At 36.9% G+C, this 16,076-nt stretch overlaps 1 protein-coding gene and 1 pseudogene across 1 annotated transcript; one reads left to right on the forward strand and one right to left on the reverse strand.

Moving 5' to 3' along the window:
* LOC134626132 (interferon-induced protein 44-like) overlaps positions 1 to 16,076 on the reverse strand; it is a 109,493-nt pseudogene that overhangs the window by 26,325 nt on the left and 67,092 nt on the right.
* On the forward strand, positions 438 to 3,636 carry LOC134626719 (interferon-induced protein 44-like). The gene is made up of 7 exons (XM_063472658.1): positions 438 to 477; positions 594 to 627; positions 827 to 1,025; positions 1,414 to 1,560; positions 2,989 to 3,160; positions 3,253 to 3,353; positions 3,466 to 3,636. Exons 1-7 carry the CDS (start codon positions 438 to 440, stop codon positions 3,634 to 3,636), a joined length of 864 nt encoding a protein of 287 aa, XP_063328728.1.

Below are 16,076 nucleotides of genomic sequence, written 5' to 3' on the forward strand. Positions count from 1 at the left end.
TTAGACTTTCTTTGTAGGTGAGTAATGATTTTATGAAATTACAGTGTTCCCTCGTTTATCGTGGGTGTTACGTTCTAATAATAACCCACGATAGGTGAAATCCGCAAAGTAGCTAACTTTATTTTTTACAATTATTATAGATGTTTTAAGGCTGTAAAATCCCTCACTAAATGCTTTATACACTTTTCTCAGACAGGCATCAACATTTTCACGTTTCTCTCTTGTTTAAACACTCTCAAAGTTCAAACCTTCGTAGAAAAATAAGTTCAGTATTATAGAGTGAAACGAAAGATCAAACCCTGTTTTCAGGTCCAGAACATGGGAGTAGAGCAGTATAACACAGTACAATACAAATGATTTTGGGCAAAGAGTGTTATGTTCTAAATGTTTCAATGCATATGTATGGATGTATTATTGTGCTATAATGTTTTACAGCAATGGGAGGACAAAAGTCTCGACCTGTAAACACTCCAACGAGTAAGATAACACATAACACAAAGTCAAACAGATCAGAAAAAATTACGTATTATCAATCATTGCTTTCTTTAAAATGTATTTTCAATGTTTTTTGTCAACTCTGTGCATGTTTTCAGTTTTAAGTGAAGAATGGAGGAAAATGCAGTGGACGTGAGTGTTTGACTCTTAATGTGGTTTTGTTGCCACGTAAACGTCTTAAATCATCTACTTGCAAAAATCGGTTGCTGTCAGCTTAATTTCCTGTTCTTGTTGGTGTTTGCAATATTCTCCATAGTCTCACCACTGTATCTGCACCACTATCAGTTTCACTTTCTTGACTTTAACTTCATAAATATTCTTCTTTGAACAGTGGCAAAACCAATGATCTCCAGAGCATAAATAATTACCAGCCTTATAACTCTGAGCTCCAGCACCTCAGAATTCTTCTTCATGGACCCGTTGGTGCCGGCAAGTCCAGCTTCATCAACTCAGTTGACGCTCTTTTACAAGGCAGAATGGCTGCAAATGCTTTGGCAGATGCAATTTCTGGAACGAGCTTCACTAAACAAGTATGTTTTAATTCTAGTATGGTTTAGTCAAGCTCATGTATTTTGTGCAATTTGTTAAACAAAAGTCATGCAATTTGTAACAAAACTAGTGGACTGAAACTAAACGGCTATAAAGCTGCACGTAGAACCAAGCTCACTTGTTTTTCCACTAGAGCACAGTAAAGATTAGCACTACAGAGGTCTTAGGATGTGGTCTGCTCTTGCGTGACAGATGGGGGTTTTTTGTTTTTTGCTTCTTGAATCTTTGTCTGAAGATTAGTTTCACTTTACTTTTCTCCATAGTTGTTCTTACAGATATCAGCCTTATACTAAACCAGAAACAGGTTTTGTAGTCTTCAGTGATTAGGTAACCCTGTTATCAGAATAGTTAAAACCTTCTGTTTTACAGTATGAAACTTTCAAAATCCAAAAAGGAGGACCAGGAACTTTTTATCCTTTTGCCTTCACTGATATCATGGGCCTTGAGAAGGACACAGGAGTTAAGGTGGAAGACATCATACAGGCCATGAAGGGGCACGTGAAGGATGGTTACAAGGTATCATGAAGACACTATTTGATGGTGTATCCAATGACACGATTTAATTATGCCTTGAAATAACACATACAGTGTATTTAAAAGTTAGATTTCCAAAAACATGTATGTATATGTATATATATATATATATATACATACATACATATTAGAGCTGGGCGATAGAACGATAACGATATGTATTGCGAAATAACTTTTTCTCGATAGAAAAAATAAACTATTGCGATAGACCTTGCTCTCTTAAAAAAAAAAGAAAAGAACAGCCAATCCAAATTAAGTAGCGCAGAGCCGAACGAATCACAGCCGCAGCGTCACGTCACGTGACTTGTTACGTACAGCACAAGTGCCAAGCCGCACATGTGTAGTTGTTTGGGAAGTAGCCAGCCGGGCTGCCCAGGTAATGGAGGAAATGAGTGTGCCGACTAGAGAAAAATCAACCGAGAGCGTGGGTGACCAGGTTACCGAAGAGAAAAGAGATGATGGTTCCAATGCTGGAGAGATTGTCGAACGGAAGGGCCATAGAAGTTCCGTAGTGCGAAGGTATTTCGTAGTGATGTGTCGGTCGCGAACGAAATGGCTCTTAGAGCCGGATTTTTGACGTGAACGACGCGAGCCGGTTCCTTATCGCGAGCCGTGGGGTTTTTTTCTTTCCTTCTCTCACCCTCTCTCTCGCACTTTTTTTCCGCTTCACTCTGCACGCGAGCTTTGTGCTTTGCGCTGGGAAGAGGGGGTAGGGGCGGTAGTTACACTCGCAGTAGCACAGGAACAGAGCGGGAGAGAGAGAGAAAGAGAGCCAGGGACAACAACGCCACATTAGAAAGGTATAGTAATCATCCACAGCTATTTTCAGTTGCAGATGATAAAGGATTCAGAAAGTTCAGAAAGCTATACAACAAGGAGAGATTGAAAATTTCCTTTTAGTTCTCAGTTTATTTGATATTGACAAAAGTTAGTCAATTTTGTCTGTTCTTCTGTAAAACAAACTAAGATTTATTTTTAGAATTAATATTTTGTTTCTAAGTGGAATTGACAATTTAGTAGTCTGTTTTGTTTGTTCTATTTTGAAACTTAAACACTTTAGCGGCTGCCTTTTGTGTAGTTTGCAATATTTGCCTTTATTTATCTGAAAAAGTCTCATGTTCCTTAAGTACATCTACCCTGTTAAACTTATTATGGGAAATAAATATTAAAATCAAGACAAGCTGCTGATTATTTCACATTTTACTTGTGAGCAACGGCACATTTAAATCTTACAAATATAGTTATTTGGCTTATATCGTGATATATATCGTTATCACCTGAAATGAAAAAAACATATCGTGATATGAAAAAATCTTATATCGCCCAGCTCTAATACACATATATATGTGTATGTGTGTGTGAAACATTTGCGTATACTTGTTTAGTTTAATTGACTTCATTGTTTTCCAGTTCAATCCTCAATCTTCATTATCTGAACATGATCATGACTACATCAAGGAGCCCACTCTAAATGACAAAGTTCATGTTTTAGTGTCTGTGATCGATGCCAACAAAATAAAACTTATGAGTGATGATATAATAAAACAGATGAGGACTGTCAGACTTGCAGCCAGGGACATGGGTAAGAGCCAAGTTTGGTTATAGGATAAACCCAAATTGAATTAAATAAGCTGACAAACATCACCTCAACTCTGATATTCTGTGTATTGACAGGAATTCCCCAAATGGCAATTCTCACCAAAATTGATGAAGCCTGTCCAGAAGTCAAAAAAAATATAAGAAATGTGTATAAGAGCACCTGGTTGAAGGAACAGGTACTTTTCTAGCGGTAATTTTCAGTATTTAGCTGGAATATTTATTTATTTTTACCAACAGTTTAATTCAAGTAAAATAAATGCTAATAAAGGTTAAACTGTTGAAATTTAGATGGAGACAGTCAGTGTGACATCGGGTATTCCACTGAACTGCATCTTTCCTGTCAAGAACTACCACTCTGAGATCCAAACCGATGATGACGTCAACACACTGATACTGGCTGCTCTGAAGCAGATGATCGACTTTGGAGAGGACTACGTCAACAAACGGCAGACCTGCTGAACCTTGTTTATTGTTGTGTTAAAATTACTTTTGGGTCTGAACAGGGATGTCAGAGTAATTCTTTGCATGCTGATTTTCATTTCCTTGGCTAAAGCATTTACCCTTAGAGACTAGAAACTCTTCAGGTCTTTTTTTTTTTTTTTTTTTTGCTTGAATGACAAAGTTTCTGTGTTTGCTTTGTAGACTTGGCTTTCAGTTTTTGTGTTTTGCTCTTGTATCTATCCACCTTTGAACAGACATCTAATTGTGTAAGAAAACTATACTGCTTTCATATTATACTAGGGTGACCATATTTTGATTTCCAAAAAAGAGGACACTTAGCCCAGTCATGAGAACTTTAATAATACTGTTTGCTTAAAGAAAAATTTAACATATTTAAACGATGCCTTCTCTGTGCGGTTAATGAATGGTGAAACAAAAATGTCATATAGGCTTTTACAAGTCAACATGGGCAAAAAAATAACTTGAAAACCTCTGGAATTAAATAATAGTACAGAGATAAGGCCTCATCTGTATAAGAAAAATTACCAGTACCGGGACAGTAGGAGAGAAATTTCTTTTGCAGTTTGTCTGAAAAGCTGCAGTTGCGCTTTGGCATCTTATCACCAGGCGCACTGCTGCATGCTGTCTGTCCCGTCTGTGAACGCAGAACAACAACTCACAAAGCCGCAGCTTGGGGATGATGTCACAGATATGGGTCCTCTGTAGGAAAACCCGGACGTTTTCATCAATCTTGAAAATCCCCCCAGAAGCCCCAGACAGAACGTGAAAAGTGGACATGTCCGGGGAAAAGAGGACGGTTGGTCACCCTATATTATACTTCTTGTAGATTTTAATATGATTTCTCATATTAAGAGATTTCTGTTGTCCTTTTGTTTAATAAAAACAAAAATGAATTCTGCATCTCCCAGTCTGAAAGATTATACACCACTCCATCATTTACCTACCTGAACACTCAGGACTAGGAACCACTCAATGGTGAGTGGCTGCTGGCAGTTGCTAGTTTGAAGCTGGTCAGTGCTGGGTTGGAAACCTCCTTGCAGATTACTATGGTTGGTGAAGACACCAAGTACTTACTGAGTGACAGTAAAACTGTGAAAAGTGGAAACAGATCCTAGCAGACTGGGTACCCAGTGGCTGTGCTGACACAGTAAAATTGTGATGTGTTGCTGAGATGTCTTTGTGTCATTTTCATGGGATTCAGGGCCCCATGAAAACATTATCACTTTGGGCCGTGCCATCCCAGCCCCTAAAAATATAACACTGTGCAGACATGGATCAATAATGATGATTAGATAAATTTATTTTTTGATTTTGTGCAAGACTGGTGAGATATGTGCAAGCCTTATTTTTTTTTTTTTTACATTTGTATGTTTTTAATAATATTCTTTTATTCAATTCATCAACTCTATTGTCAGTAATTTTCATTAATTTATCTTTTTTATATTAATTGGCATCTTACACCAAATACAAATAAAATATATGTTAAGTTTATGAATGTAAGTAAATTCAAAATCTCATCTTTAAAATTGTGTAAAAGTTTTTTTTATTGCTTTTTTTTTTCTTCACAGCTTTTTAATCTATCAGTTAAATATTTTCCAGAATATTTCTGTGGCAGACCTGAGAGGTCAACCAACATAAAGTGATTTAGGGGAGACAGCAACGTGACAGAACTGACTAACAGTAAACAAACAATAGTAAACATGTATCTGCAATAATATATAAATCATGTGATCTGAACACACATTCCCTTGAATCTTTTTCTCCCTAACATCACCAAAGAATCCTCTGCTTCGTTTCAGTGTGTCTCAGTGCAATCTGCAGAGTATTTGATTTATCACGGCTGCTGTTATATTGAGCCACTGCAATATTCTTGGACAGCAGTTTATCATTTAAGGATAGCCTATGCTAGGCAGCTAGAAAGATAGATAGATAAGACAAGACCTTGACATTGATTATCTGGATTCACTTTTCTTTACCTTGGCGGTCCGGATGACCAGTCACATGAAGCTGATCATCAGCTTGATAAATTAGATAGTACAGTTGTTAGGTCTAATGTCACACCTCTCTGGCGCAGAGGTTCGTCACTGTGAATAAAAGCAAGACACTCCATATGGTTCTCACTTGCTAGCAAGGGAAGTCCGGCAAGATGTTCAGCCGACCTCATGAGTGAGTGTGTGTGTGTGTCTCTGTGTATGTGACTTCCTGCCACACAATATATGCTTACAACTGTTTAACCACATTTGCTAGTTATCCAAAGGTCATTTCCCCTCACCCGTATATGGCTTAACTTTAATGGTTCACCACATACAAGCATAGGCGAGCCCCTAAATGGCCGGGAGTGAACATCCCTTACCAGATAAGGAAACCAGAACCTGATGGATGCAGTTAAGCACTATACCATCTTACATGTGGGGGGAGGAGAACAGAAGAATATCTAAACATGCAGTTCAGGGCAAGGTTTACAAATTTAAGTACAACAATGACAACTGTTATCAAAAGCAACCTAACAATAGTCACATGAAAGGGGTGGCATATTCAGTATCTAACCAATCACAGTTATTGATACTGGCAAAATAGTGGCTGATTTTTCAAAGGAAAATAACAATGTAGTAGCCTATAAGAAAAACTGAAAACAACACAGCTGCTGCAGAAAAAGCAGTGGTGTTTATGAGAGGGAAAGTTTAGTAGAGTAATATAGTATTACAATTTTGAGCATTTGGTCAGTAAGACTGGAAATGAGTTGCTACATATTAATAAAATTTAGGCTATTTGAAGCAATGACTGTAGAAAACATGGACAGCCATTGATTTGAAGGCAAGAAAGAAAGCTGGCAAAAATGAAGACTTATTAATTTACCAATTCTTTTATTAAGACATGGAAGAATGTGATGGATAATGAACCCAATAGTTCATCAAATTAAGGCTCGAAAATAACTTTTAGTTTTTATTCTCTTCGCTGCAGACTTGGTGGTGTTTAGCAGTCTTACAATAAAGATTAAATATTTAGACTTGAAATGACTTAAAATGTAAATGAAGCTATGTCTAAATATGATATAAGGGCAGCGAGAACAAAAATTTGCTGTATTTTGAGTAAATTATATTAAAATATTTGCAGCCAGAAGGGATATCTCATTTTAAAGTTACTGCTGACAATTTTTATTTCTTGCTGATCATCAGGAAAACAAAGAAATTAGACAACACTGAAAAACTATACTATCTGCACACGGGTGTCCGAGGGAGTAAAATGAATATTTCTGTGGCAGAAATTCAATACATGGTGACACAGTTTTCCAGAAAATTGATCAGTAGGTAAAGATTTCTTACTTCTTTGTCTCTACTGTGGAACATAACCTGCTGCAGAGCAGAATATGTTCTAGTTTACTGCATTATCTAATTATCCAATCAGAACAGGAAGTAATTAAAAACAACTACTGAAGCCATGAAATACCAAAGCACCAAAATACCAACAGAGGGGAAAACATAGAGAAAAACAATGAAGGAACTAATCAAATATCATCCACACAAACTAGAAGTGAAAATACTAAGAAATAAATGAAAATGAAAACCTTGCCATAAACAAAAACTCTAAACTCTGCTTTGGTTTCTGTCTGTGAAGCTTTATTTTAAATAATTTTACAACAAAATGACACAGCCCATTAAAAAATCCACAAACCATAACAAAGATTTTTGCATATTAAAATATAAGAGTAACTTTGGCTAAATGTTTTTAAAATTTTCCATACAGAGTATAATAAAAAGACTGTATCCAACTAAATGTGAGACTTTACTGGGATTTAATGAAGCCTCACATTATAATGTTTAAATGAAGGGATACATATTTGTCCTTAGTCTATATCATTTTCATTTTTTAGTTGTCATTATAGGTTTTACATTTAATATTGACAATGTTAACAGTATGACAGCATGACTGTGTGTCAGCTGTTAGCTATAGTTCACTGATGAATACTGATAAATATTAAATAAAGTCAGGAGACAGTCATTCAAGAACTTTCTTTTTTCAAAAACGAATGCATCAAATCCAACCACATGCCTTTATCCTAAGTACAAGTTATTCATGCAGTTTTCAGTCAATTAACATAACAGAACATGATTTATATTTCAGTCAGTACTGCATTCAGTTTCACATCTGCTTCTTAAAGCGTAACATACTAACGATTTGTTACATAGTGTCAGTATGTTACATTTTGGGATGAGAATGTGTTGGTATTTCAAGTGGTTGAGGAAGGTGTTTCCATAGAAAATCATTTGCATCAGTGCACACAGGATATGAGCATCAGTGGCGTCATCGATGCTGATTTCTGAACTGTAGTTCTTTACAAGAAAGATGCAGTTCACTGGGAGTCCCAGCAGCTGGTTAAATTTGTCGAACTGGGTGTTAAATCAAATTCAGTTAATTAGTGAGTATAAAACGATTTCGGTGCTGAATTTAAAAAACGTAACTTAACATTTTAGAAAAGGTTTCCAAATTAAAAGCAAAACAAAAATCAAAAACTACCAACAGAAAAGATTTACCTGTTCTTTCAGGTACTTGCTCTTGTAGATGTTTTTGTGATCTCGTTCCCTCAGGACAGGCTTCATCAACTTTGGTGAGAATAGCCAGCTGGGGAATGTCTGGTAACACAAAAACTTAATAAGATGTCATGTATTTGTTGTTGTTGTTATTTTTTATTATTACTGTCTATAGACTTACATGTCAAAATTAGTTCACATAATGTATTACAATTTTAAAACTGTTACTGTACCCATTTCACTGGCTGTCAGTCTGACATCTCTCAGCTTTTTCAACACTGGTTCACTTAGTAGAGACACAACAACAGTGACCAGAACATGAACTTTGTCATTCAGGCTGGGACATGAGCGGTATCCCACATCACCCTCTCTGAGTTGCTGTTGTGGAATGAACTGAAAAGCAATTCAACAAGTAGAGATTTGAAAGACAAGAACACTATGTGATTCTGTAAGAATTTGAGTAATACATTATTTTGGTAAATCGAGCCTAAATTAATGGTGGTTTTAAAGTGGCAACCAAAATGACAGTAGAAAACAGAACAGAGCCCTCAACAACAGTAAACACAGTGTTATCATGCCAGGAAAGTTATATCTTATATAAGATATCATATTTTGACAAATAAGCAGCTACATAAACCTTCTGTTTCATAAAACATGAGTGGAATGGACAGCTACATTTTAATGCTCACACTCTCTTCAATACAGACTAAAAAAGCGTCTGCATCACTGCAGACAGGACCTCAATCCATCTGTCAATCTCCCCCTCCCCTCAGTCTCTAATATACTTCAACTCCTCCATGTTGGCAGCATCCCATCCCTGACACAGGGTGGCCACTCCTACTTTTGAACTGAGCATCATTGCCTCAGACCCTGAGGTGCTAATTCTCATTCCTCCCTTGCAACCACAGCCCTCCAGGTCTCAGTGTCTTGATTTTTTTTATCCTATGTTTCTGTTCTATTGTGAATCAATTAAGCATTTATTAGATTTGCAAATCATTGCCTTCTGTTTTTATTTTTTAAATTGGGTTCGTGTTTCCCAATTATGTGCATTGAAAGTTAAAAAAATGTAAAGAAAAAAGATGTTACAAATTATCCATTATATACACAGTGAAGAAGGTGCAATCAGATTTGACCCGAACACGACAGGAAGGTCAAGGGAAAAATGATTTTAAAAAATTATTATGCTTGTAATACAGTTTTAGCATGCCAAAAAAAAGTTCCCATATTGTCACGATGATCATTCATCATTTATTGTGTTTATGAATGCAGAATTTAGTTGAAGCATTTTGTTGACAGAATTATAAATAATCCTTACCTTGAAAACTTGTATGTACGAAACTTTTTCCTGTTGTATGTGCCTGTCGAACTAAAAAGAAATGACAACCTTTGAGACCAGGAAGTGGACCTAATGGCTGTCACTGTGTTGCAAGCTACAATGATGGCAAATATGTTTGCATACTTTCATTTTTTTAAGTCTTGTTTTTTCTTCTGACTGGCGAGCACAACACCGTCTACACTGTACATCATTTTCTTTCAGAATAAGCCAATCATCTCCTTCTGTGGAGATATTTTAAACAAAGATTCTTATACCTATACAATATATGGATATACATGTATTCTGTAATTAAGCCACAGCAAAAAATGCTGAAAGTATTTCTTTGTGCTGAGAAGGGCCTCCCATAACTCACCTGTAATACCTCCAAAGCCCACTTGAGGGTAGCAACCCAACAGCTAAAGCTTTTGGAATTGTAAAGTGAGCAGTCAGTCATTTCAGTTCAGTTTGTACAGTAGACATACAGGGCAAATATGAGTAACAATAAGCAATACAATGAAAATAAGAAGGGTAAATAAATAAAGGAAAAAAAGAGGGATGTGACAGACTTCATAATACCTTTGTACTTGAAAATAATATTTGTGACAGCCCATTTGTTGAAAATTTCTGAATGAATTTCAATCAATGATTGAAATTTTTTTCTTAATTGAAATTTGAAATTTTTTTCTTAAATTAACTTTTTTATTTGAAGTTAATTTAAGAGAGCTTAAGTAATATTGAATTTCAATTAAAAACAAATGAAATAATAGGGTTGGTTTTGACATTTACATGTATGTATGTGGAATTTCCCTAGTAAGATATAAAGACTGACAGTGGTACATAAATTTTTTTTCTTTGGTTTCAAAATAAGTGATAATGTCCTTCCCTTCAATTTTGACTTCGCATGTTGTTTTGCACAGTATATAATTTTCAAGTTCTCTCCAAAGTGTAACACTTTATGAACTGCCATAAAACAAATGACTTTCAGGTTCAGATTTACAAAAGGTACATTTTCTATCAGTGTCAAAGAATCTTGAAATGTATGTGTTGGATGGATATATGTTATGTAGTATTTTCAAATGTAATTCTCTTATTTTGTTTGCAATACAAAATCTAAAAGGAACAAGCCATGCATTATCCCATTTGATATTTTCAAAAATAGCATTCCAAAAAAACTTCCCTCTTGGAGCTATTTTCTTAGCATTATACAAACATTCTCTAATATATTTATTGGTGCCTTTCTTGCTTAAGAGATCAATACCATTTATATAAAGAGTGTTAACGGATGCATGTAGTGTATTCTGTTTTTTGTAGCTTTTCATCAACTCAATCAGTCCGCTGGGAACAGACTTTATTACTGCGCTATAATCTTTAAATTTAATAGGGAAAGTCACTGTAACTTAGTAGTTGGCCTTCACAGTCAAATAAGTCTTTTAAATAGATTACATTTTTATCAATATATATACATATATATATCCAATTCAGCAAGTAAAGTGATTTGTTCCTTTTAGTGATAGATCCATTATCTGGAACAAGGAATGTATGTGGAGAAAAGTTATGTGAATAACATAGTTTCCAAGCCAACAATGCCTGTTGATAAAATGCAGACATTTTAACTTTGACATACTGTAATTACAACACAATAAGAACTGTAGACCTCCATCATTCCTAAAAGTGTTGTGTGGAATGAAATGCCATAATGATTCAGGAGATTTTAAACATTCTTTTAGCCATTTCACCTAAAATGCATAGTTCAGGTCCATGAAGTCCAGAAGGCCAAAACCACCTTTATCTTTAGGTCCACAAAGCAATGATTTTTTTCATATGATGGTGCTTATTCTTCCATACAAAGTTAACCAACAAGTTATTAATATTTTTACATGTGGAATCATACACATTAAGGGAAAGGGCTGGATACACAAATCTGCAAACACCTTCACCTTTAGTCAAAAGGATTCTACCAAAAACTGATAGGTCTCTTTGGAGCCATAAGTTCAATATACAGGGTGGGCCATTTATATGGATACACCGTAATGAAATGGGAATGGTTGGTGATATTAAAGCCCTGTTTGTGGCACATTAGTATATGTGAGGGGGAAAACTCCTCAAGATGGGAGGTGACCATGATGGCCATTTAGAAGTCGGCCATCTTGGATAGAACTTTTGTTTTTTCAATAGGAAGAGGGCCATGTGACACATCAAACTTATTGGTAATGTCACAAGAAAAACAATGGTGTGCTTGGTTTCAACGTAACTTTATTCTTTCATGAGTTATTTACAAGTTTCTGACCACTTATAAAATGTGTTCAATGTGCTGCCCATTGTGTTGGATTGTCAATGCAACCCTCTTCTCCCACTCTTCACACACTGATAGCAACACCGCAGGAGAAATGCCAGCACAGGCATCCAGTATCCGTAGTTTCAGGTGCTGCACATCTCGTATCTTCACACCATAGACAATTGCCTTCAGATGACCGCAAAGATAAAAGTCTAAGGGGGTCAGATCGGGAGACCTTGGGGGCCATTCAACTGGCCCACGACGACCAATCCACTTTCCAGGAAACTGTTCATCTAGGAATGCTCGGACCTGGCACTCATAATGTGGTGGTGCACCATCTTGCTGGAAAAACTCAGGGAACGTGCCAGCTTCAGTACATAAAGAGGGAAACACATCATCATGTAGCAATTTCAAATATCCAGTGGCCTTGAGGTTTCCATTGATGAAGAATGGATCCACTATCGTTGTACCCCATATACCACACCAAACCATCACTTTTGTTGTTCCAACAGTCTTGGAGGGATCCATCGAATGTGGGTTAGTGTCAGACCAATAGCGGTGGTTTTGTTTGTTAACTTCGCTATTAACATAAAAGTTTGCCTCATCACTGAACAAAATCTTCTGCGTGAACTGAGGGTCCTGTTCCGATTTTTGTTTTGCCCATTCTGCAAATTCTGTGCGCCAATCTGGGTCATCCTCGTTGAGATGCTGCAGTAGCTGGAGTTTGTAAGGGTGCCATTTGTGAGTAGCTAATATCCGCCGAAGGGATGTTCGACTAAAGCCACTCTCCAGTGACATGCGGCGAGTGCTACGCTGTGGGCTCTTGCTGAATGAAGCTAGGACAGCCACTGATGTTTCTTCATTAGTGACAGTTTTCTTGCGTCCACATTTTGGCAAATCCAACACTGAACCAGTTTCACGAAACTTAGCAAGCAGTTTGCTAACTGTAGCATGGGAGATGGGTGGTCTCGTAGGGTGTCTTGCATTGAAATCTGCAATCTCCATCAACTGATGAAGCAAACAGAGCCACATCATCTTCGAAAAGCAGAGATGAGATTCTGAGACCACCCAAGTGGAAGCCTTTGCCACTTGACTACACCTAGAAATTCTGTCCGTAAAAATTATAAACAGGATTGTGACATAGTGCAGCCATGGCGGAGTTCAACACCTACCGGAAATGAGCCCGACTTATGCTATGCGGACCAAGCTTTTGCAACAGCTGTATAAGGATCCAATGGCCTGTAGCAATGAGCCAAACCAAACGAAAACTGCATCGTTCCTCCTGTATCCGAGGTTTGAATAATGCAGAGGCAGGCAACCTTTCTGATGATGAGTGCCATCTAAAATTTCTCAGAAGTCAGTGTGCCATATGATTGCATTAGCAATAAATTTAATAACGCTCTATATTAACAGTTACACACTATATAGAACAACTTTATAGAATTATATTTGTTCACAGATGTTGGCAGCTATCAGCAAATAGTTATCAGCTATTTTGAAACGAAAAAACACTTTTTTTATCCATAACAAGAACTCCATAACAGCAAATGAACTGTACAACAGAAAATGCAAATGCTATTTATGGTCTCCTCACAACAATGATAAGAAAAATAAACTGGGCCAATATGGCATGTTTGTTAATACAGAGATACACATTTTAATGTGATCTCTGGTCTCCCACTTGGAGACACAGGTCTCCGAGTGTCCAGCATTCAGACAGCTACCTGAGGACACTCTTCATGTGAGAGAAAATCTGCTCACACAAATATGTAGAGCAAAATACTGTCAATAAGGCCTCTGCAATGTTCTGAAGACAGTTACACTTGTCAGGTAGTGATGTCCAGCAGGTGAAAATGCAAGCTCCATGAACACGCACAGCTATGGATTCCAGCTGCGTTCGTAGTTCTGCAAACTTTAACCCCCACAGAGTCAAGGTTTTCAGTTCAATCAGCTGCATTTTGATGTCACATTAACTGGCATTAACTCAGCCGGTTAATGCCAGTTAATGCGAGACAAATCCAGCTGCTCATTAAAGCTTTCTGGTTTGATCAGTCTCGAGTCTACGGATGTATACATGTATTTCCGTGGTGCTGATGCTGCACTGAGAGGACAGCTCCTGAAGCATTTGAAGTGTCGGAATGTGGAAATTTCAACATCGCTTGAAAAAACCTGCCAGCTAGCAACGCCCCTCTCACCGGTAGGCTAAGTTATTTTTAGCCAATTACAAGTTGAATCTGGTAGTTGGGGTTGTTAGCTAAGATACTGTCATTAAGAAGTGGCACAACTAATGTGTCTAATTTGCGATGTGCACCACTGGCCCGGCCATTTATTTTTTAATGCACCTTCTCAGATTAATTCACTGCGTGTCGTGCCCAGGGCTGGACTGGGACACAAAATCAGCCCGGGCATTTTCACAAGAGACCGGCCCACTAGTGCTGGGCGATATGGAAAAAATATTTATCACGATATGAATTATTTTATATCACGATAACGATATATATCACGATATACCACCTGACCTGTGGTCATCTGGAAAGTATGCAGTCTTTAAACAGCGAGTGGAGAGGGTGCAGTCTTTGTTTTGAATTACTGTAAAGCATGTCGCAAATCCGGGTGCACGTAAAGCAGCACCATGTTGCAAAACCACAAGACAGAGTTTCTTTGCGAAAAATATCATTTTTTAATACTTTATTTTCTCTTGTTAAGAGTATGTATAGTGAGAAGACAACACTAATATATTTGCACAGGCTATTTAACCCTTTAAGACCTACCATAGAACCAAGTCCGCCAGAGCTTATCTTTACATTTATTTATTTTGAGTGTCTTCTTAGTTTTATTTTTGAGACACACAATTTTTTATATACTACAGGAAAAATAAAAATAAATAAATGCAAATTTGCAAAAACACAGCATGTGCATCAAAATAAACTATTTACAACAGTGTAATTTGACTTCTAAGCGTCCCAGAAACGATACAGAAGAACATAAAGTCAAACATAGGCTTTGAAGCTAAAAAACTACATTTTCCGCGAAAATGACGTCACTTCCGGTTTTGGGCAGGTAATGGCGGACATGCGAGAGTTCGCGCTGACTTGTATACAAACTAGGAAGTGTTATGAACAGCTGATTGGATCGGCAAAGCCTGTTTCTGGAATATTATGTTTTTGTTGCTGCAAGTCTGGAATATTATGTTTTTGTTGCTGGAAGTGCTTTTTATGCAATTTTTGCAAAGCTATATGTGGAAGGAAACCGTGACCGAGGACAAGCTAATGGAATAAGATGTAAGTACAACTCTTACGGTTTCATATGCAAAAAAACCCATTATTGCGCTACCTTACGTGGTTACAGTTCTACAGGGATTTAAAAATAGTTAGGCAAAACGGAGTGTGCCTGCTCCGACCGGTTGTAAAGGGTTAATGATATATTTTATGTAATAATTTGTAAAATTCGGGCTAGAAACGATAGAAACGATAGAAGACACTTTTCTATCGTCCACACGATATATATCGTCATATCGCCCAGCACTACGGCCCACCAGGTATTAAATAGAGATGGCACGATACCACTTTTTTATGTCCGATACCGATACCGATATCATAAATTTGGATATCTGCCGATACCGATATGAATCCGATATAGTGTGTTTTTTAATCAATAAAACTGTTTTTTAAATATCTTGCTGCATTTTGTATAAGTTCATACTCAAGTTTAAATAAACAACAACACTAAAGCTATTCTGTTATACCTGTATGTAAAAAAAAAATACACTCCCAAAATATTTCATAGTTCAGCAACACTGATCAATCTAATAAAATTAAACCTATTCCATCCTCCCTATTCTGGTATTTTAAAGAGTACTTAGCAGAAATATTAAGCAAACTAACTAATAGGGTTGCAAACTCCCAGCAAAAGAAAATGGGGAACCACCCCCCACCCTCCACCTGATGATGCTTAATCGATGTAATCAACTTTAATTTGATGCAGGGTGAAAAAAAATGCACAAAAATAAATTATTTTTCAAGAATAATTAAATAGATTCAACATCTTTCTTCAACAGAATTGCAGACTGCACAGATGGTACCTTCCCAAAGGAAAAAGTACTAGCTTACTAGGGTATATTAGACTTAACAGTTACTATATACAGCAATGGACTGCTATACATTTTACATCAGATTAAAACTTTGGGTGTAAGATTCAGATAATTATTTATTGAAAGCTAGATATTTTAAATGAAAATAGGAAAGAAAAGTATGTCTTTGTGCCCCCTTTTCCCTGTTTATGCCCCATCGGCCCCCCTGGCTAAACTTTGCTAGATCCG

The sequence above is a fragment of the Pelmatolapia mariae genome, linkage group LG4, assembly GCF_036321145.2.
Source record: "Pelmatolapia mariae isolate MD_Pm_ZW linkage group LG4, Pm_UMD_F_2, whole genome shotgun sequence".
NCBI classification, from domain to species: Eukaryota; Metazoa; Chordata; class Actinopteri; order Cichliformes; family Cichlidae; genus Pelmatolapia; species Pelmatolapia mariae.